The sequence below is a fragment of the Pan paniscus genome, chromosome 19 (genome assembly GCF_029289425.2).
Source record: "Pan paniscus chromosome 19, NHGRI_mPanPan1-v2.0_pri, whole genome shotgun sequence".
Classification (NCBI taxonomy): Eukaryota; Metazoa; Chordata; class Mammalia; order Primates; family Hominidae; genus Pan; species Pan paniscus.
In genome coordinates this window covers 83692727-83713217 of record NC_073268.2, presented here as the reverse complement: position 1 = coordinate 83713217, position 20491 = coordinate 83692727, and the positions used below count along the sequence as shown (strand labels likewise).

Below are 20491 nucleotides of genomic sequence, written 5' to 3'. Positions count from 1 at the left end.
GGACTTTATTTTTTATTTTACTTTATTTATTTATTTATTTTTTTGAGATGGAGTTGCACTCTTGTTGCCCAGGCTGGAGTGCAGTGGCGCAATCTTGGCTCACTGCAACCTCCATCTCCTGGGTTCAAACGATTCTCCTGCCTCAGCCTCCCAAGTAGCTGGGATTACAGGCATGCGCCACCATGCCCGGCTAATTTTGTATTTTTAGTAGAGACGGGGTTTCTTCATGTTGGTCAGGCTGGTCTTGAACTCCCGACCTCAGGTGATACGCCCGCCTTGGCCTCCCAAAGTGCTGGGATTACAGGCGTGAGCCACCGCACCCAGCCATGGACTTTAATTATAAAGTAATAATCACAGTAAAACTGAAAGAAAGCCAAGCTAAGGGGCTTATAAGCTGTGAGAAAATCACTGAGCTTAGCATCTTTTAGCCATCTGGTGTCTCCTCTTTACCTGTGGCTTCTTCCTTTGTTTGCCTGGTCATATTTATAGTGAATGGCTTTCAGAGTGGCCGAGGGGGAACTGGGGCCCAACATTTCTAAAAGAAAAGGTAATTGAAAGTGATAGAAATTCAAGGAGAGTTTCCTTAAAGAGCACTTCTAGGGGGAAGTCCTACTGGAATTGGTCTGTGCATAGAGAGGAAACGCCTCTTGCTCCAACAGTTTCCTGCAAATCGGATCACTGCATGCAAAATGGGAGAAGAGTTAGGGCCCTTGCAACCTCAAGGGCAATCACATGCAACCAGTTGCAGCACATGAGACTTGCAGGGCACATTCCAAAGACATGCTCCAAAAATTTAACTAAAAATTTCCAAAGTGCAATCAGAAGGTCTTCACAATTCTAAAGGATCCATTTATGACAACAGCCACATCTAAATTTCCTAGAACTACAGCATTGATTTTTTTTTTTTTTTGAGACAGAATTTTGCTCTTGTTGCCCAGGCTGGAGTGCAATGGCGCGATCTTGGCTCACTGCAACCTCCGCCTCCCAGGTTCAAGCAATTCTCCTGCCTTAGCCTCCTGAGTAGCTAGGATTACAGGCATGCGCCACCACACCCAGCTAATTTTGTATTTTAAGTAGAGACGAGGTTTCTCCATGTTGGTCAGGCTTGTCTCGAACCCCCGACCTCAGGTGATCCACCTGCCTCGGCCTCCCAAAGTGCTGGGCTTACAGGAATGAGCCACCGCGCCCAGCTGATTTTTTTTTTTTTTTTTTTAACACCTACTATGTATTATTCTGGAGACTGGGCTAATGGACATGAGGACTCAAGGCGGAACCCAAAGAGATCACAGCTCTGGCTGAAGATGCAAAGAAATGATTTGGTGATTACACTTTTCTTTGTTATCTCTAGCTCCCCTTCATTAGCATGAATGATTGAGAGATTACGATACTTAAAATGCTGGCATACAATATACAGTCAGCTCTCAATTTCCAGTGTGCAGCGAAATAACTGAGGCCCTCTAAGGCTTATCCTAAGTCCCAGGGATCTGCTAGGCAGCTCAGCACATCCCCAGCTCACACCCCTTCACTGCTCAGCCTGTGTGTCTGCACAGACTGCAGCCCATCTTGAGATTATCCTAAGTAAAAAGGAACTGATTGGGTAAAACAGCTATAAAGAGCCACAGAAAGCTTTTCAAAGCAAATGTAAAGAAACCTAAAATAGCTGATGAGCCAGAAGCCCTCCCTTGAATGAATAAGTGAGTGTTAGCTATGTTTTTAAAAGTTACTGACATGTTATTCTAGTTTACATATGACATCGATTTTCACTCCTCTGCTCTTTTATGGTGCAGGCCGTTTTACTAGTCCCACAAAAGTGTTTCCACTCTCCATGTTCTTGGTTTTATGACCGAAATAACCTCCACGTCAAGCAACTTTAAGGGATCGAAATGTCTGGGAGAGAGGTGACACTGCCCAATTTAGATCCAGCTCAGGTTCTGCAGCAACAGGGTCTGGGTGACGACATGTTTCTATGGAAGGTTGCGAACCGGGCATCTGCAGTATTTCCAAGATCAGTTTACATGTGCATTTGTGAAAGGGTGGGCAACATGTTTTAAAAATTCTACGTACACTTGTTTGGGCATGACTCTCTATGTCATCCACAGGGGAGGAATGCTGATTGCAAACTTTTATGTTGGTTTGTTCATGCATGTTTTTCTCGTATTCCCGAACATCATCCATTGTCATATCTGAAAGAGGTCAAGACGTTGGCAACTTCCGTTATTAGATGCAAACTTTCAATGGGGACACTTTAGGGAAAGATGGTAGCTGAGCAGTAGCCAAGGAGGTTTAAAAAAGCAGAGACTTGTCTAACTTTATGATGAGTAAGTCATAAAGTTAGCTAAACCAACCAAAGGGGGAGTGAGGGCAAGGAAGTTAAGTCAAAATAGTCTTAGAACAGAGAAGAGTGGAAATTATTTAGGGGTGATTCTTGTAAAGTGAGCTAGGTTTGGGTAGAAAGTATTAGCATGTGGGCAGTACCATAGCCTGAGATCTCCTAAAGCATCATTAGAAGATCCCATTGGGGACAGAGGGTCAGTTTTGCTTGGTTTAATACTTACCTTCCATATAGCTTTCAAAATAGATTTAGAGGTTGTTTAAATCAATGCATTCAACAACAGAAAGGACACTTTCATTGCTGTTATAGGAGGCAGGATGTAGAAGGCAGAGCAATGATATTCACTGGTACAATTGAGATTTGGTGCAACTTGCACACAGATGTAAATTTGCACAGAATGCATGGCGTCAGAGAGTGCAGGTCTATACTGAACCTCAAGTCTTGGCTAACAGCTTGAAGATGGCTGGCACTACTTCCACCCACACTGATCTAAAAATAAAATGGCACATGACATGATTTTTGGCCCAAGTCTGCAGTTTTTCAGTATTTCAGGATAATGATCTCTTAATCTAGTGGTTCTCAACGGGGGACAATTTTGTGACATTTTTGGTTGTTAGAACTAGGGAAGGGGTGCTACTGGCATCTAGTGTGCAGATTCCAGGGACACTATGGAGCATCCTACAATGCACAGGACCCCCAGCCCCCAACAAAAAATTATCTGGTCCAAAATGTCAATAGTACCAAAGTTGAGAAACCCTGTCTTAATCCAACTGATAAAAATTTTAAGGCCAGGCATGGTGGCTCATGCCTGTAATCCCAGCACTTTGGGAGGCCAAGGCGGGTGGATCAATTGAGGTCAGGAGTTCAAGACCAGCCTGGACAACATGGTGAAACACCGTCTCTACTAAAAATACAAAAATTAGCTGGGCATGGTGGAGGGCGCCTGTAATCCCAGCTACATGGGAGGCTGAGACAGGAGAAGCACTTGAACCCGGGAGGCAGAGGTTGCAGTGAGCTGAGATCACACCACTGCACTCCAGCCTGGGCGACAGAGTGAGACCCTGTCTCAAAAAAAACCAACCAACCAAACAAAAAAAACTTAAATAAGGAACCCATCCACCTTTAGTATGTGAAATGCATATAAATAACAATTAGTCTCACTTCAAATACTTCTGTCATTTTACCCCCACCCCTACCCGGCTCCTTGGTTATTTTACATTTTATCAGCAATATTCCCAGGTAGGCATTCCTCTGTTACTCTCTTGGCAGAACTGAACTTCATGCTCTTTACCAATTATGGTATGCCGAACAAAGTGCTTCCTCTGCCACCCTGACCACTAATTGGCTTAGTGGGGATTTAGAGTGGGCATTCACAGCTGGAATTTTTCCTTAAGTATTTTCTGCATCATGTGGTTTGGTGTCTTTTTATATCAATCCATGTGTCATGTGAGATCCTCTTCATTTCCAAAGGGCAGATTTGCCAGGAGTTTATGATTTAATTCATTGTGGTCTGGGACCAAGATGCTGTGTGCCTCTAAATCCAGACCTGGTCTATTTTATGCAGAAGATCATTCCCAGGTATACCTGGAGATCCTCAATCACAAATGCGGTCCATAAGCAATGTAAGTATCAAGAATGCTAAGCAGCAGCTTGGCCAAGCAAGGAGCATGCTCTTCTTTTAGAAAATCGAGGTAACCAAAAAGCAATAAAGAGATGCTGCTTTATGATGAAAACAAATGCATCTTAGTTAATAATAACAACACATTCTTTCAGTACAATCACTTTCAATGGCTGCTTATCAACATTTCTTAAACACAAATATGTCTGAAATAATACTAGACGATCATTTTTAGCTAGGAGTTGAAAATTTAAAGAAGTTTCTCTACACATATGTCATTAGGGGGTGCCCCCCACCATCCCAACAGGCATGACAGTAATTTGGAAAACAAAAGCCAAGGAGTTAGAGGTTTTTTTGTTCTATTGAATCCCCACAGAAATCATACTTCATCTTGAATTAGCTCAACATCAAGATAGGGGCTTAAACTTTGTGACTATGGGCTTTCAAAGATGTATCCATTTTATGGATGTGAAAAAGGGTTTAACAACAAAGATATTCATTGCTGCCTTGTTCAGCAATGTTCATAATAATGAAAAATTGAAAACAACCCAGGGGACTGATAGCACTATGCAATCATTAAAAATTAGGTAGAAGAATAGTTAATCCTAGAGAGATATCCTTAATCTATTGTTAAATAAAAAATAGGTAAAAAGAACTGTATATAGCATGTGAAATCAATTTAGTCAGAAAACCATTATCTACATTAAAAAAACACTGAAAGGATATATTTCAAAATGTTAACAGTGATTATTTTGAAGAGTTAGAATTACAGGTAATTTTAATTTCCTTCTTTTTGCTTATCTACATTTTTGAAATTTTCTACATCAAATATGCGTTGCTTGTGGAAAAGAAAAAAAAAACATTATTTAAGAATCTGTTATGTTGGGCTGGGCAGGGTGGCTTATGCCTGTAATCCCAGCACTTTGGGAGGCCGAGATGGGCGGATCACCTGAGGCCAGGAGTTGGAGACCAGCCCGGCCAACATGGTGAAACCCTGTCTCTACTAAAAATAGAAAAATTAGCCAGGTATGGTGGCACACACCTGTAACCCCAGCTACTCGGGAGGCTGAAGTACAAGAATCGCTTGAACCTGGGAGGCTGAGGTACAAGAATCGCTTGAACCTGGGAGACGGAGGCTGCAGTGAGTCAAGATCATGTCACTGCACTCCAGCCTGGGCGACAGAGCAAGACTCTGTGTCAAAAAAAAAAAAAAAAATTTGTTATTTTGGATCATTATGAGATGGATACCGTCAATTTGGAATTGGTAAGGAGAAGATAGACTTTTCCAGAATTTCTGTTCACTCTAGAAACATAATCCCCTGTTTTTTTTCTTTTTTCTTTTTCTTTTTTTTTTTGAGACAGAGTCTAACTCTGTCACCCAGGCTGGAGTGCACTGGTGCAATTTCAGCTCACTGCAACCTCCGCCTCCTGGGTTCAAGTGATTCTCCCGCCTCAGCCTCCCGAGTAGCTGGGATTACTGGTGTGTGCCACCACGCCTGGCTGATTTTTGTATTTTTAGTAGAGATGGGGTGTCACCATGTTGGTCAGGCTGGTCTCGAACTCCTGACCTCAAGTGATCCGCCCACCTCGCCCTCCCAAAGTGCTGGGATTACAGGTGTGAGCCACCACGCCCAGCCATCCCCTATTATTTTTTTTAAACAAAGAGTTAAGAAATGAAATTTCAGAAAATTCTATAAAAGAAAATCTCCCAATTTTGCCACATAGGAATGAACATTCCTAGTAGAGTAGTTCTCTAAAAGATGGTGATAATATGGTCCCTGCTGTGAAGGAAAATATGTTTGTCTAAATCCTGAAATATCCTCACAGACTATAAATGTGTATGAACATGATGTAAATATTTTCAGTATTTCTCAGAAATTTATGGAAATCCTAATCAAGTGAAAATGCTCCTGTTCAGGTTAGCTGGTAAAATGCACTGTCTAGCTTTTGCAACATATATGACCTCAAAATCTTTGTAGAAATCAATATTTTAGTAAATTCAATTACATGTGCCCAATGACAGATTATACAGTAATGATGATTCATCTTTATTATTGATTGATTTTCAATGATCAGAGTGACTTCAAACAATTTAGGTTCAGACTTCTTTGCTTCCAGCAAACAAATGCTTATGTGTATCAACTCTTTTTTTTTTTTTGAGACTGAGTTTCGCTCTTGTCACCCGGGCTGGAGTGCAATGGTGTGATATCTTGGCTTACCACAAACTCGGCCTTCTGGGTTCAAGCGATTCTCCTGCCTCAGCCTCCCAAGTAGCTGGGATTACAGGCACCCGCCACCACACCCAGCTAATTTTTGTATTTTTAGTAGTGACGGGGTTTCACCATGTTGGCCAGGCTGGTCTCGAACTCCTGACCTTGTGATTCACCCGCCTCGGCCTCCCAAAGTGCTGGGATTACAGGCGTGAGCCACCACACCCGGCCCAAACTCTTAATTAAAGGAAGCCCATGTCAATTACTTTGCAAATACATTGGTAAACAGTCAGCCCTTCACTTATAGATTGTGAAAGGTCATAATTTACTCTTCCTAAATAAGGTTTCCTACATAAAGACTCCTTAAGCCAGCAATACTGGGGATAATTGCCTAATTTAAGAGAATGTTGCAACTGGTACGGTATTTCTTCTGATAAAGAAAGTGCATCCTAATATCTTTGAGACTCTGCTATCAGAGGTTAAACAGCCCTGGGAAGTATTTTGGGAACACACATGCCCTGCTCACTGTACTTCAGTGGGACAATATTTCCTTTCCTTGCCCTCTGGAGAGGCCATTTCTTTTCTTCTCTTTCTTGCTCTCCTTCAGGTGAGGAGAGATCAGATCCCAGACTCTTATCTCAGGGCGTGAGGTCATACTGCATGGGGCCTGAGTAGAACGTTCTCCTCTGCCAGTGACTGGGCTGAGGCCAAAATCTCCTCCTCAACCATCAGCTCCACTTTGGCAAAGAGGCTCTGGTCTCAGGGGATTTGTTAATTGATAATCCTGTTAGTAAACATTTACACTGAGACTAATTTTTAGCTTATATGAACACCACCACACAGAATAGCTTTGTACTTGTTATTCATGTATTCATGGGCAATTTGTATTTCTTTTTCTTTTTTTCTTTTTTGAGACAGAGTCTCACTCTGTCCCCAGGCTGGAGTGCAGTGGCGCCATCTCGGCTCACTGTAACCTCTGCCTTCCAGGTTCAAGCGATTCTCCTGCCTCAGCCTCCTGAGTAGCTGGGATTACAGGCACGTGTCACCATACTCGGCTAACTATTTTTGTATTTTTAGTAGAGACGGGGTTTCATCATGTTGTCCAGGCTGGTCTTGAACTCCTGACCTAAGGTGATCTGCCTGCCTCGGTCTCCCAAAGTGTTGGGATTACAGGCATGAACCACTGCACTTGGCCTCATGTGTATTCCAGAATAAAATTCTGGAAGTGGATTGGCTGGGTCATAAGTTGTTTGTGCTTATCATTTCTATGGTATATTTTATTAAATTGGATTATCATTTTATATTGAAAACTGGATATAATCACTCTTAAATTTTTGCTATCAGATGGGCAAATGTCCTATTTTCTTGTTTTTCTCATTACGGTTCTTGTGATTAGTAGTAAGTTTATTGGCTATTTGCATTTCTTCTTCTATGATTTACTTATTCATATCCTTTACCATTTTCTTGAGTGACTGATTTTTTTTTTTTTTTCTGAGATAGGGTTTTGCTCTGTCACCTAGGCTGGAGTGCAGTGGTGTGACCATAGTTCCCTGCAGCCTTGACCTCCCAGACTCAAGTGGTCCTTCCACCTCAGCCTCCCAAGCAGCTGGGACTACAGGCACACCATCATGTCCAGCTAATTTTTAATTTTTGTAGAGATGGGGTCTCCCTGTGTTGCCAGGGCTGGTCTCAAACTCCTCAGCTCGAGTGATTCTCCTGCCTTGGCCTCCCAAAGTGCTGGGATTACAGGTATGAGCAACCACACCTGGCCAAATTTTCAATTTATAGGACCTCTTTATATATTATAGATGGTAATCCTGTTGACTACATATGCAGCAAATATTTTCCCCTAGTCTTTTAGCTTTGTTTATGGTGGCAATTTTCTTTAAATCATTGTATTTTTAAAGAAAGGAGGTTAATTTCACAGGAAGTGGAGGCAAGATCGTATGTTTGAAAGGCCTTTAGAAGTCAGTTGAACACACATGGAAACTACAAATGCCCTTGAACAAAGCATCTGCAAGCGTGAATTTTCCTTCATTGTACCACACAGTTGCAGCAGCAAACATTTTAAAAAGGGGAGTCTTCTGTTCTAATTCAATGATCTGTGAAATGGCACATTATACTTTATTTCCCTCCACAAACATTTCCGTTCACTTTCAGCCTCCTTCACCAAAACAGAAGTCATTTTTACATCATTCTAAGTCAAAATAAAAGTCTTGAACAAGTAGTTGGGTCAGGGAGGCCCCAGAAATCATAAATAAGAATGGATACTTCTTTGGCTCCAGCAAAATGGTAGCCATCCTTTGAGAAATGCCATTTTTTAAACCCTTTACAATGATTACAAATTCAATACATGCTTCTTACAAAAAGCTTAGGGTGACTCCATTTTTTTGTAGTGAAAGTAGCCAATCCTCAAAGTGTGGTGTATACCTTTTCCACATAATTCAGACCACTAAGATCTAGAACTGTAATCTATAGTTGTGATTTTTTTTTTTTGAGACAGAGTTTTGCTCTTGTTGCCCAGGCTGGAGTGCAATGGTGCGATCTCAGCTCACTGCAACCTCTGCCTCCCGGGTTCAAGCGATTCTCCTACCTCAGCCTCCTGAGTAGCTGGGATTACAGGTGCCCGCAACCACACCTAGCTAACTTTTGTATTTTCAGTAGAGACGGAGTTTCACCATGTTGGCCAGGCTGGTCTCAAACTGACCTCAGGTGATCTGCCATCCTTGGCCTCCCAAAGTGCTGGGGTTACAGGTGTTAGCCACCGTGCCAGGCTTATAGTTGTGATTTTTTTCTGTAGTTTTTAATTGGGAGCAGGGAGTAGGCAGGGAAAGGGTTCACAGGTTCCTCTGAAAATCTGATGGAAAGTTATTCATTCTCTCCCCAGATAAACGAATACAAGCACACACACATAAAATGTTGCGTTGGAAAATCTGGCTTGGTGAACTCAACCAGCTCATGCAACCCCTAGCAGCCTTCTTTCTCCATTTTAATCTTGCCTCCCTCATTGTTAGACCTGCTCTAGGGACTCCAGGCTGATTTCTAAGTCACTTTCATGAGGTAGCGTCGTCTACAGCAGCCAGAACTCTCCCTCCCTCATACTTTTTGGTTAGAGTCAGGTTTTCAAAGACATTCGTGAGGTTCACCTCAATCATAGGCTCCTTCTGGCAATGTTCTGTGTTCCTTTCTCAAAACACTGTCAGATTTGTAAAGCAAAACCATGCCTTTGTGAAACTGGGCTGCCTATTTTTATCCACCTTCCCTCTCACCCCATCTCCTGAAATACGTTGTTGTTATTTCTCTGATTAGCGTTCTAGTCGTGCAGAGAGACCCAAGGCTCATGGATAAAGACCAATCACGGCTTTGAAAGACACACTCAACTCCTCCAATATGGAAATGGTTACACTTTACAATGAACACGAGCAGAATAAAATCTCTTTAGGGAAACAGTTTCGTGACAGCCAAATGCTGAAACTCAGAAGAGACACAAAATTCATCCTTGGCTGACAAATGATCACTACCCTCAACAATGTCCTTTTTTCCTGACTCTTAATTAAGCACTGGAGGTGGTGTGTCTAATTAGAGAGAAAGACATCTAGAGCTACCCATGCATCAGTGTGTACAGTTTGTGCACTGTATGAACACACAGCAGAGGAGGCGAATGGGGCTCAAATTCAGCCCTAAGCCCAGAGCACCTGCTGAGTCTGCCCAGAAGGGGCACCTTTTTCTAATTCATCTGTCTAAAGGGAAGCTTTTTTTTTCTAATTCTCACAAGAAATCAGAGTTGTAAGAATTTGGGTTCCTGCAATCATTTTAAAATTTATTTTATTTTTTGTTTTTTAGAGACAAAGGCTCGCTCTATCGCCCAGGCTGGAGTGTGGTTGGCCCTGCAGACAGCTATGATTCTCTAGTTAACCTATTTGGATTGAATCAATTAAACGGTCCTTACAACCCAATGTCCCAGTCTGGTTTATAGCCCATGCTATAAGCCAGTAGTTCTTAAACTTTAGCCAGCAACAGAACCATCTGGAGGGCTTGTTAAAACAATTGCTGGGCTAGACCCTCAGAGTTTCTGAGTCAGTAGGTTTGGGGTGGGGCCTGAGAATATGCATTTCTAACAAGTACCCTAGGGATGCTGACGTTGCAGGTCCAGGGACCTTACTTTGAGAACCAGTGCTAGACGCTATAGCTATAGGCAAGGATTTATTTTGGATCTTTTCCATGTTTCCATATTTCCATGAGAGTCTCACTGAGCCTGTCCAGATCAAATAAAAATAGGCCACTTCAGGTACCCCCAAATGGAGTGGAAGGGTAATGCTGGTGGGCGCTTAGCCTGGGTACCAGTGGCACATATGACCCACAGTTCCCAGAATTACTTTGAATATGGGACTGAGAAGGCACTCTGTGGACAGGAGTCATTTCCATTCATTTGATTCACTGAGTGTCTGCATCTGTGTGATGAAGGAGCCACTGTTTTCCTGGTCAGCAGCTCAGCTGTGGGTACTGATGCTTGCAGAAGCTTACATGAAATTAACGGTGTAGTTCTCAGACCATTGCTGAGTGAAAAGGCTGCTTGTTTTGGTTGGGGCTATGTCAGTGTATGCAGGGGGAGACCCACTCTGGGGAGTGCAAGGTGTCCTAATGATCCACATTCACTAAAGCCCACACTGTTGTTTTGTGCTCAGATAAGGAAAAGGTTTATAGACTCCTTAGTTGTTAAATGCCTCCACTTCACTCATCCTAAGTAAATAAGTGCTCTCTTTTGAAGGTCTCCAGATTCGGGGAGATCTCCTGTTTCCTTTGATACATTATCTAGCCTTGGGCTCCTGTTGTAATCCCAGAATTCTTTTTTTTTTTTTTTTTTTTTTAAGATACGAGGTCTTGCTCGGTCACCCAGGCTAGAGTGCAGTGCTGCGATCATAGCTCACTGCAGCCTCCAGTTCCTGGGCTCAAGTGATCCTTTCACCTCGGTCTCCTGAATAGCTAAGACTACGGACATGCACCACTGTGCCTGGCTAATTTTATCTATTTATTTTGTAGAGATGATGTCTTGCTATGTCGCCCATGCTGGTCTCGAATTCCTGGGCTCAAGTGATCCTCCATCCTAGGCCTCCCAAAGTGCTGGGATTACAGGTGTGAGCTACCGTGCCTGGCAGTTTTTTTTTTTTTTTTCAATTTTTATTAGAAGTCCCTAAGTCTTTTATTAGAAGTCCCTAAGGCTGGGCGCAGTGGCTCACGCCTGTAATCCCAGCACTTTGGGAGGCTGAGGTGGGCGGATCACGAGGTCAGGAGTTTGAGACCAACCTGGCCAGCATAGTAAAACCCCATCTCTACTAAAAAGACAAAAAAAAATTAGCAGGGCGTGGTGGTGGGAGCCTGTAATCCCAGCTACTTGGGAGGCTGAGGCAAGGAGAATCGCTTGAACCTGGGAGGCGGAGGTTGCAGTGAGCCGAGATTGCGCCATTGCACTCCAGTCCGTACGACAGTGCGAGACTCTGTCTCAAAAAAAAAAAAAGAAGTCCCTAAGTCTCTTCCTTGCCCTAGGCTCAGCTGAGATGGAAAAGTCAGGCCCCATCCCCTTCCTGAACTTTCATTTACTAGATACCCACCCACACTGGGTTTTCTTCCTATATCCTGCCTCTAATCAAATCCTTTTTATTATTCTGTCCTCTTGATCAGAGCCCGGCTATTCTTTTAGCTGAAAAATCTTCTTTGGCATTCTGGCAACAGAGAGAAACCTATCCAAGTGCCCTGTGTGTTGGTTTTCAAAGTGGCAGATTTTTGGCCCTTCAGGTACCTCTCTTTTTGGCAAACTTCTAATCAGTTTGCACCTATGATTCTTTAAATATCCTTTTGATATTTCCTTGGTGTTGGTAGCAAGGAAACCATGAGCTCTGAGGAGCACAAGCTGGGAGAGACCAGAAGTTCTTATCCTTTCTTGGGGTCTGTGCTCCCTCTGAGAATCAGAGAAAAGCGCCCCAGAAAAAAACAACCAGAAAGATTTATTTAAGGATCAGAGGAAGTAATCACAGGAGACTCTCCTGCCTGCCTCACAAAACACAACTAGAAATAGACAGGTCTCTGGGAGACTTCATGACAATGTGGCAAGCCAGTGCTTTTGCGGTATGAGAGCGGCATTCTGTGGGTGTGTGATAAGAGAGCATAAATTATCTGCATTTGGACAAACCCAGGAAGGTGCATTTGCTCTTCAGAAGGTGTAGATCTGGGAAAACTGCAAAAGGAGGTAAGAAAAAAAGAAAAAAAAAAAAAAAAGAAAAGCCCATAGCTTATAGAACCATGCCTTTTAAATGTGGCTCAGACATAGCTAACAATATTAATAATAATGACTGTCTGCCCCTTCCGTCTAACGTGTCCTTTTACTTTGGTACCTTCTGCTCAGAAAAGGGAGGGAGTTGGTGAAACAATGACAGAAAAGGACCAAAATGCAATCTAGGTTACACTCAGAACAAATTTAATGTGACTTAGGAAAAGGCCAAGGAGAACGGCATTTCATTAGACAATCGACCTGAAAATCACATCTAACCTAAGTCACCGGTGGGGCGTGTTCCTTTCTATTTATAGCCAAGGACGGTAGCCATCTGATGACTGATTCTGGGAGTGCAGAAAATTCATGTGGACAAAACAAGACTGCTGAGGACCTGGGAAGGATGTTCCATCCATCATGGGATGAAGCTAACCTTGTTTTCATTTGCTGCAAATGTGTAGAAATTGTTTAACTCTTCCCAGATCATGAACAAAAAAGCCAGAACAATAGTTTCAATTAGGATGAACGGGGCACCTATGCCTCTGTCTGCCCTTAAATTCTTGCAGAACCTGTATATATTTGGTGAGGGGTGGTTTCTTTCTTTCTTTTTTTTTTTTTTCCCGAGACGGAGTCTCGCTCTGTCCCCCAGGCTGGAGTGCAGTGGTGCGATCTCGGCTCACTGCCAACTCCGCCTCCCAGGTTCATGCCATTCTCCTGCCTCAGCCTCCTGAGTAGCTGGGACTACAGGTGCCTGCCACCATGCCCGGCTAATTTTTTGTATTATTTAGTAGAGATGGGGTTTCACCGTGTCAGCCAGGATGGTCTCAATCTCCTGACCTCGTGATCTGCCCGCCTCGGCCTCCCAAAGTATTGGGATTACAGGCGTGAGCCACTGCGCCCGGCAAGGGGTGGTTTCAAATGTTGTCTGAATCAAAGGACTGCTTTTACTTGACAGGATGCTTCAGACAGCTTTGATCTTGATGTTTGGGATAAATTAGGATGGGTTTGAAACCCATCTAACAGAGAATGATGGAGCCATGCGTATCAACTATGTAAGCATCAAACATCCTGAGGTTCCTACTTAGTCAATAATTCTGTGGTTATTTTAGACCAAGCTTCTATAATTACATCTTCATTATGCTTGGCAGACAGTGCTATTTCCAACACAGGAAGCAGCGGCCTTGCCTTTGTTGTTGTCCTTCTAGGTAGCAGTTGAAGCCAAATGGACAGAAAGCCCGAGACAACATGAAGTTGTTCTACAAGTTATTTTGGAGAAATTGACTTACCATACCACTCATCAACCCATGCAAAAGCCTGTCTATGTCCAATCAGCAGAATGTCTCGGACCACCTAAAAAGTAAAAGAAGGAGACTGAAATAATAGCATCTTTGATGAAAACTATCTGGAAGACAAGTTGTTAACAATTCTGGGGATCTTGGTGATTACAGAGTTCTTAATCCCTCTGTCCATAGGTGATGACAATTACAGGCTGCCTATAGGTCCTATAGTGCTCACACACCTCCAGCCCTTCCCCATGGTGTACACACACTTGCAGTATATTCATCTCCTTGTCTTATTTGAGAGTAGGGCTGGGTGTGTGTACAAACTAATGACAAATACTTGACAGTCACACAGCAGTGATACAAATAAATATCTAGGTTAATTACCTTGAAGTTTTTCTCTCCATTTATCTTTAACTAAAACAGCATCTACTTTTCATCTGTGGGAGGGTGTGTCTCACTGGTGCCAGGAGGTCATAAATTTTGGAAATCTAGAACACTTTTCTAGGCAGCAAGTCACTTTTTTTTTTTTTTTGAGACAGAGTCTTACTCTGTCGCCAAGCTGGAGTGCAGTGGCGCGATCTTGGCTCACAGCAACCTCTGCCTCCAGGGTTCAAGCAATTCTCCTGCCTCGGCCTCACAAGTAGCTGGGACTACAGGCGTGGGCCACCATGCCCGGCTAATTTTTGTATTTTTAATAGAGATGGGGTTTCACCATGTTTGCCAGGATGGTCTCGATCTCTTGACCTTGTCATCCACCCGCCTCGACCTCCCAAACTGCCGGGATCACAGGTGTGAGCCACCGCGCCTGGCCGACAGCAAGTCACTTCTAAGCAAACAGCACTTAACATTCCCTCTTTTCTGATGACATATCCTAAAAAGTGAACAGCACTTAACATTCTTTCTGATGACATATCCTAAATACTGATTTTTTTTTTTTTTTTTTGAGACAGTCTTGCTCTGTCCCCCAGGCTGAAGTGCAGTGGTGCAATCTCAACTCACTATAACCTCTGCCTCTTGTGTTTAAGCGATTCTTGTGCCTTAGCCTCCTCAGTAGCTGGGACTACAGGTGCGCACCACCATGCCTGGCTAATTTTTGTATTTTTAGTACAGACAGGGTTTCGCCATGTTGTCCAGGCTGGTCTCAAACTCCCGGCCTCGAGCAGTTCACCTGTCTTGGCCTCCCAAAGTGCTGGGATTACAGGTGTGAGCCACTTCACCCAGCCTGATTCAATTTTTTAATTGTACATTTTAAAATAACTTAAGAGTGTAATTGGATTGTTTGTAACACAAAGGATAAATGCTGGAGGGGATGGAAACCCCATTCCTCACATTGTGCCTATTTCACATTGCAGGCCTTATGAAAACATCTCATGTACCCCCTAAATCTTTACACCTACTATGTACCCACAAAAAATTATTTAAAAAATAAATATTGATTCAATTTTTCTTTTTATCTTTTTTTTTTTTTTTTTTTGAGACGGAGTCTCGCTCTGTCCCCCAGGCTGCAGTGGCGCCATCTCGGCTCACTGCGATCTCGGCTCACTGTAACCTTCGCTTCCCTGGTTCAAGTGATTCTCCTGCCTCAGCCTCCTGAGTAGCTGGGATTACAGGTGCCTGTCACCATGCCCGGCTAATTTTTGTATTTTTTTAGTAGAGACGGGGTTTCACCATGTTGGTCAGGCTGGTCTCGAACACCTGATCTCGTGATCTGCCTGCCTCGGCCTCCCAAAGTGCTGGGATTACAGGCATGAGCCACCACGCCTGGCCTCAATTTTTAAACAAGCATAAATGAATGTGTGAGATACAAGATAAGTAACTATCCTTTTAGGTTTGACTTTCATGTAATAGAAGAGGGGGAAAAAGGCAGTTTACCATTGAAAGGATGAAAAAAGAGACCTGAACTAGAATAGAACGTAATGGGAATGACAAGCTTGACTGGACACAAAAAGGATGAAATTGTTTCTTATGGTGACACATAATGGCAATAGAAGGCTAAGGAAAATAGTATATACCATTTGTGTGTGTGTGTGTGTCTGCGTGTGTGAGATACTGTTCATGTGTTTTTATTTCATGGTATTCTTTTCCATCCTGGGTCTTTTTACATTTCTTGGATACTCACAGTATCCCTGTAACATTCCTTTCTTCCTGCCAAACAAATCCAGTGATTGTGAAAAACCTCTCGTGGAAGGTTCAAGCATGTTTCAATAAATGAAGGATTTTAATTCGGTGAATTTGCAGAAACAAGGAAAGCATTTATAATGAAGTGTTTATGACTCCAGGCCTCTGGATATCTAGTGAGGCTTTTATGACTTGAAAGTAGGAAACACATAATGAATACAAGAAACAACACACAGCTATACACACTTGAGTGCTGAGTGTCTCAAATTCATGGAAATCAAAAGAACAGCATCGAGGCATCAGTAAATGTACCCTATTACACGAAGCACAACACAGCTGTCGGCTGGAAACAAGAATTCAATAATGTGCTAATGGCTCGCTTTCGAACATTTTTTTCCCCTTAACTGTGAATAGATTCTTAAAAAAACAAAGGTGTTCAGAGAAAGGCATCCCTGGCACCTTCAACCCATGCAAATGCTAGCCTCAGATACTCATTAGCGACTCACGTGCGAGAGCAGGTGCGTTTCTGGAATGTCAATAACACTTCCTTATATTTGGAAAGGGCAAGGCATAAATCTTACAGGTATTTTCAAGAAACAGATTCTCAAAACTAGCCTGAGTCATCTGTGAGAAAAGAAACACAGTGGACCCTAGGGCAATATAAATATGGCCTTTTAAATTATTAATATTATTATTATTATTATTTTGGAGACAGAGTCTTGCTCTGTCCCCCAGGCTGTAGTGCAGTGGCACAACCTAGGCTCACTGCAACCTCTGCTTCCTGGGTTCAAGTGATTCTCCTGCCTCGGCCTCCGGAGTAGCTGGGACTACAGGCACCTGTCACCACGCCCAGCTAATTTTTGTATTTTTAGTAGAGATGAGAGTTCACCATGTTGGCCAGGCTGGTCTCGAACTACTCCTGACCTCAAGTGATCCGCCTGCCTCGGCCTCTCAAAGTGCTGGGATTACAGGTGTGAACCACGCCCAGCCTTATTTTTATTTTGTATTATTCTCTTTTTAACTGACAACTCTGCCTTATTAAATATGCTTTGTGAGTGGAAAACACACTATGAAGCTGGGCGTGATGGCTCACGACTGTAAACCCAGTACTTTGGGAGGCCGAGGCGGGCAAATCACTTAAGGTTAGGAGTTCGAGACTGGCCTGGCTAACATGGTGAAATCCCGTCTCTACTAATAATACAAAAGTTAGCCTGGTGTGGTGGCATGCACCTGTGCCTCAGCTACTCAGGAGGCTCAGGCACAAGAATTGCTTGAACCTGGGAGGTGGAGGTTGCAGTGAGCCGAGATCTTGTCACTGCACTCCAGCCTGGGCAACAGATTGAGACTCCATCTCAAAAAAACAAAACAAAACAAAATAATACTATGATAGTGGCCCTAGTAAGAGGAGGTCTTTTTACCTTAAAAAGCCACACACAAAAAGGGATGCTGTGGGAAACCAAGGAAGACACTGCCTTAGATAGACACAGAGCTGAGGCTGGAAAACATTTACTTTGGGAGCTGCAATTGCTTTCCTGTGCAATAATCAGGACACAGGAGGAAAACAGGAGATCCTGGAGCTTGATTTCTATGTATCCCATTTCATGCTGGCTCCAGGCTGGCTGGCTGGGTTCTGGAGCACGGGAGAGGAGTGGCATGCTTCTCTGTTCAAGAAAACACCCAGGGCTCTCATGTTTGTGCCAGAGTCTGCCATTACCGTGAGCCTGTGTTATGAGGGTTCAAGAGACTGGCAGTCTAGTTCTTGGACCTAAGTTCCAGAATTAAACTTTTTATTGTTAACTGGCCCCCAATCTCAATAGACAAATCCATCTAAGTAACGAAAAGCTCAGTGCATTAAGGTTAAATTCCAGTGACTCCAAAATAATTTTGGCAAGCTACTCTATCAGTTTTTAAGTGGAAAAATAAACAGATAACCAGCCTATCTGGAATGTAGAGACAATTTGGGTAGTATTTATTCTTATGAAAATGAGAGCAGCTACAAAGGGCAATGCTCAACATTGCATTTCCCATTTTTTCCTCCCATGAGGGACAGAGTCATGTTAGAAACCCTGAGAAAATATGACTCTTCACCAAGTGGGATTCTGCTACAAAATGAACATGCTGGCCGGGCGCGGTGGCTCATGCCTGTAATCCCAGCACTTTGGGAGGCCGAGGCGGGTAGATCACAAGGTCAAGAGATCGAGACCATCCCGGCCAACATGGTGAAACTCCGTCTCTACTAAAAATACAAAAATTAGCTGGGCATGGTGGCATGCGCACCTGTAGTCCCAGCTACTCGGGAGGCTGAGGCAGGATAATCACTTGAACCCGGGAGGCAGAGGTTGCAGTGAGCTGAGATCGTGCCACTGTACTCCAGCCTGGCGACAGAGTGAGACTCTGTCTCAAAACAACAGCAGCAACAACAACAACAACAACAACAACAAAAAACCAAAATGAACATGTTTAGCCAAAGTAGGTTTACAATTGAAATCTGCATCCCGAGGCTGTTAACAATTCTTTGGTAACAGAATTATTCTTATTATTTCCTTTTTTTTTTTTTTTTTTTTTTTTTGAGATGGAGTCTTGCTCTGTCACCCAGGCTGGAGTGCAGTAGCACAATCTTGGCTCACTGAAACCTCTGCCTCCTGGGTTCAAGCAATTCTCCTGCCTCAGCCTCCTGAGTAGCTGGGATTATAGGCACGTGCCACCACACCTGGCTAATTTTTTTGTATTTTTAGTAGAGACAGGGTTTCACCAGGTTGGCCAGGCTGGTCTCGAACTCCTGACCTCAAGTGATCCACCTGCCTCAGCCTCCCAAAGGGCTGGTATTACAGGCATGAGCCACCACACCTGGCTACTTTAGTAACAGAATTATTAAAGAAGCAGAAATGCTGGGGTATACTGTCTAATGGGACTATTGGGATTTCTTGTTCTATCTCTGGGCATCTTCCGCTTAGGTGCTTATATTTGTAGATCTTTTGGTTGGCAATTAACCTTAGGGGCTGTGCTCACAGATAAGCCCTTTGGCTGTTTCCCAAGTTTCTCTGTCTGGGAGTAGATGAGTCCAATACCAAACTGAGAAGTGTGTTTCCCAAATACACTTGCCTAATAGACATGGAGGTCACAGAATGAGAGATGAGGCATAAAACATCTATTAGTGGAAGAAAATTGAACCTATGCATAAAATGCATTTTCATCCAAAAAGTATTTTTTATTTTTTTATTTTTATCTCTTATTTTTTGAGACAGAGTTTCTCTGTTATTGCCCAGGCTGGAGTGCAATAATACGATCTTGGTTCACTGCAATCTCTGCCTCCCGGGTTCAAGCAATTCTCCTGCCTCAGCCTCCTGAGTAGCTGGGTTACAGGCACCCACCACCACGCCCAGCTAATGTTTTTGTATTTTTAGTAGAGACAGGGTTTCACCATGTTGGCCAGGCTGATCTTGAACTCTTGGCCTCAAGTGATCTACCCGCCTCGGCCTCCCAAAGTGCTAGGATTACAGGTGTTGGCCACCCCAACCGGCCCAAAAAGTGTTTTTGAGATGCAGTGACCTGATGTATTTGTGCACCTGTTGTGTATCATGGACTCCAATTTGGCAATATAGACAGTTACCTTGTCCATAGCCCAGGAACTGCTGTTGGACCACTTACCTTGTGTACAAATTGTTCCACTCTGGTCTGAAGCCCCCAGACCTCAAACTTCACAGTCACCAGCTTGTAGGAGCACATGATAGGCTGATGACTATCTCTCCAGCCTTCCCTCAACTGTCCCCGTCCTGTCTTCTCTGACTTGAAGTGCTTAGGATCCTAAAAAAAAAAAATCAAAGAAATTGATATATTAAAAGTTTGACCATCATTATTAAATGTCAGGAATAAGTATTAAATAACACAGAAACAGGGCTGGGTGCGGTGGCTCACGCCTGTAATCCCAGCACTTTGGGAGGCTGAGGTGGGCAGATCACCTGAGGTCGGGAGTTCAAGACCAGCCTGACCAACATGGAGAAACCCCATCTCTACTAAAAATACAAAAATTAGCTGGGCGTGGTGGTAATCCCACCTACTGCCTATAATCCCAGCTACTCGGGAGGCCAAGGCAGGAGAATTGCTTGAACCCGAGAGGCAGAGGTTGCGGTGAGCCAAGATTGCGCCATTGCACTCTAGCCTAGGTAACAAGAGCGAAACTCCATCTCAAAAACAAACAAACAAACAGAGAGACAGAAAGTAGATTAGTCGTTGACATGGATTGAGGAAAGGAAGGGATGTAGAGTGATTATGAATGGATATAACATTTCCTCTTGGAGTGATGAAAATATTCTGGTATTAGACAGTGGTGACAGTTGCACAACCTTGTGCATATGCGAAAAACCACTGAATTGCATATTTATTTAAAAGGGTGAATTATATTGTGTCTCAATTTTTTCTTTTCTCTTTTTTTCTTTCTTTTTTTTTTTTTTGAGATGGAGTCTCACTCTGTCGCCCAGGCTGGAGTGCAGTGGCGCGATCTCGGCTCACTGCAAGCTCCACCTCCCAGGTTCACGCCATTCTCCTGCCTCAGCCTCCCGAGTAGCTGGGACTACAGGTGCTCACCACCACGCCTGGCTAATTTTTTTGTTTTTAGTAGAGACGGGGTTTCACCGTGTTAGCCAGGATGGTCTCGATCTCCTGACC

The 20491-nt window shown here is 43.4% G+C and overlaps 1 protein-coding gene across 2 annotated transcripts in view; it reads right to left on the bottom strand.

Annotated features, from left to right (window-relative positions):
• The window catches only part of PITPNC1 (phosphatidylinositol transfer protein cytoplasmic 1), a 315351-nt gene that overhangs the window by 7971 nt on the left and 286889 nt on the right, over positions 1-20491 (bottom strand). Inside the window, exons 6-8 of one of the 2 annotated variants that reach the window (XM_063599339.1) lie at positions 19475-19630; positions 13712-13775; positions 2065-2183 (exon numbers count right to left, since the gene is read on the bottom strand). In XM_063599339.1, coding sequence (XP_063455409.1) covers positions 2065-2183; positions 13712-13775; positions 19475-19630 — 339 coding nt within the window. The remainder of the gene's footprint in view (positions 1-2064; positions 2184-13711; positions 13776-19474; positions 19631-20491) is intronic. The other variant, XM_063599338.1, reaches the window with a different exon arrangement.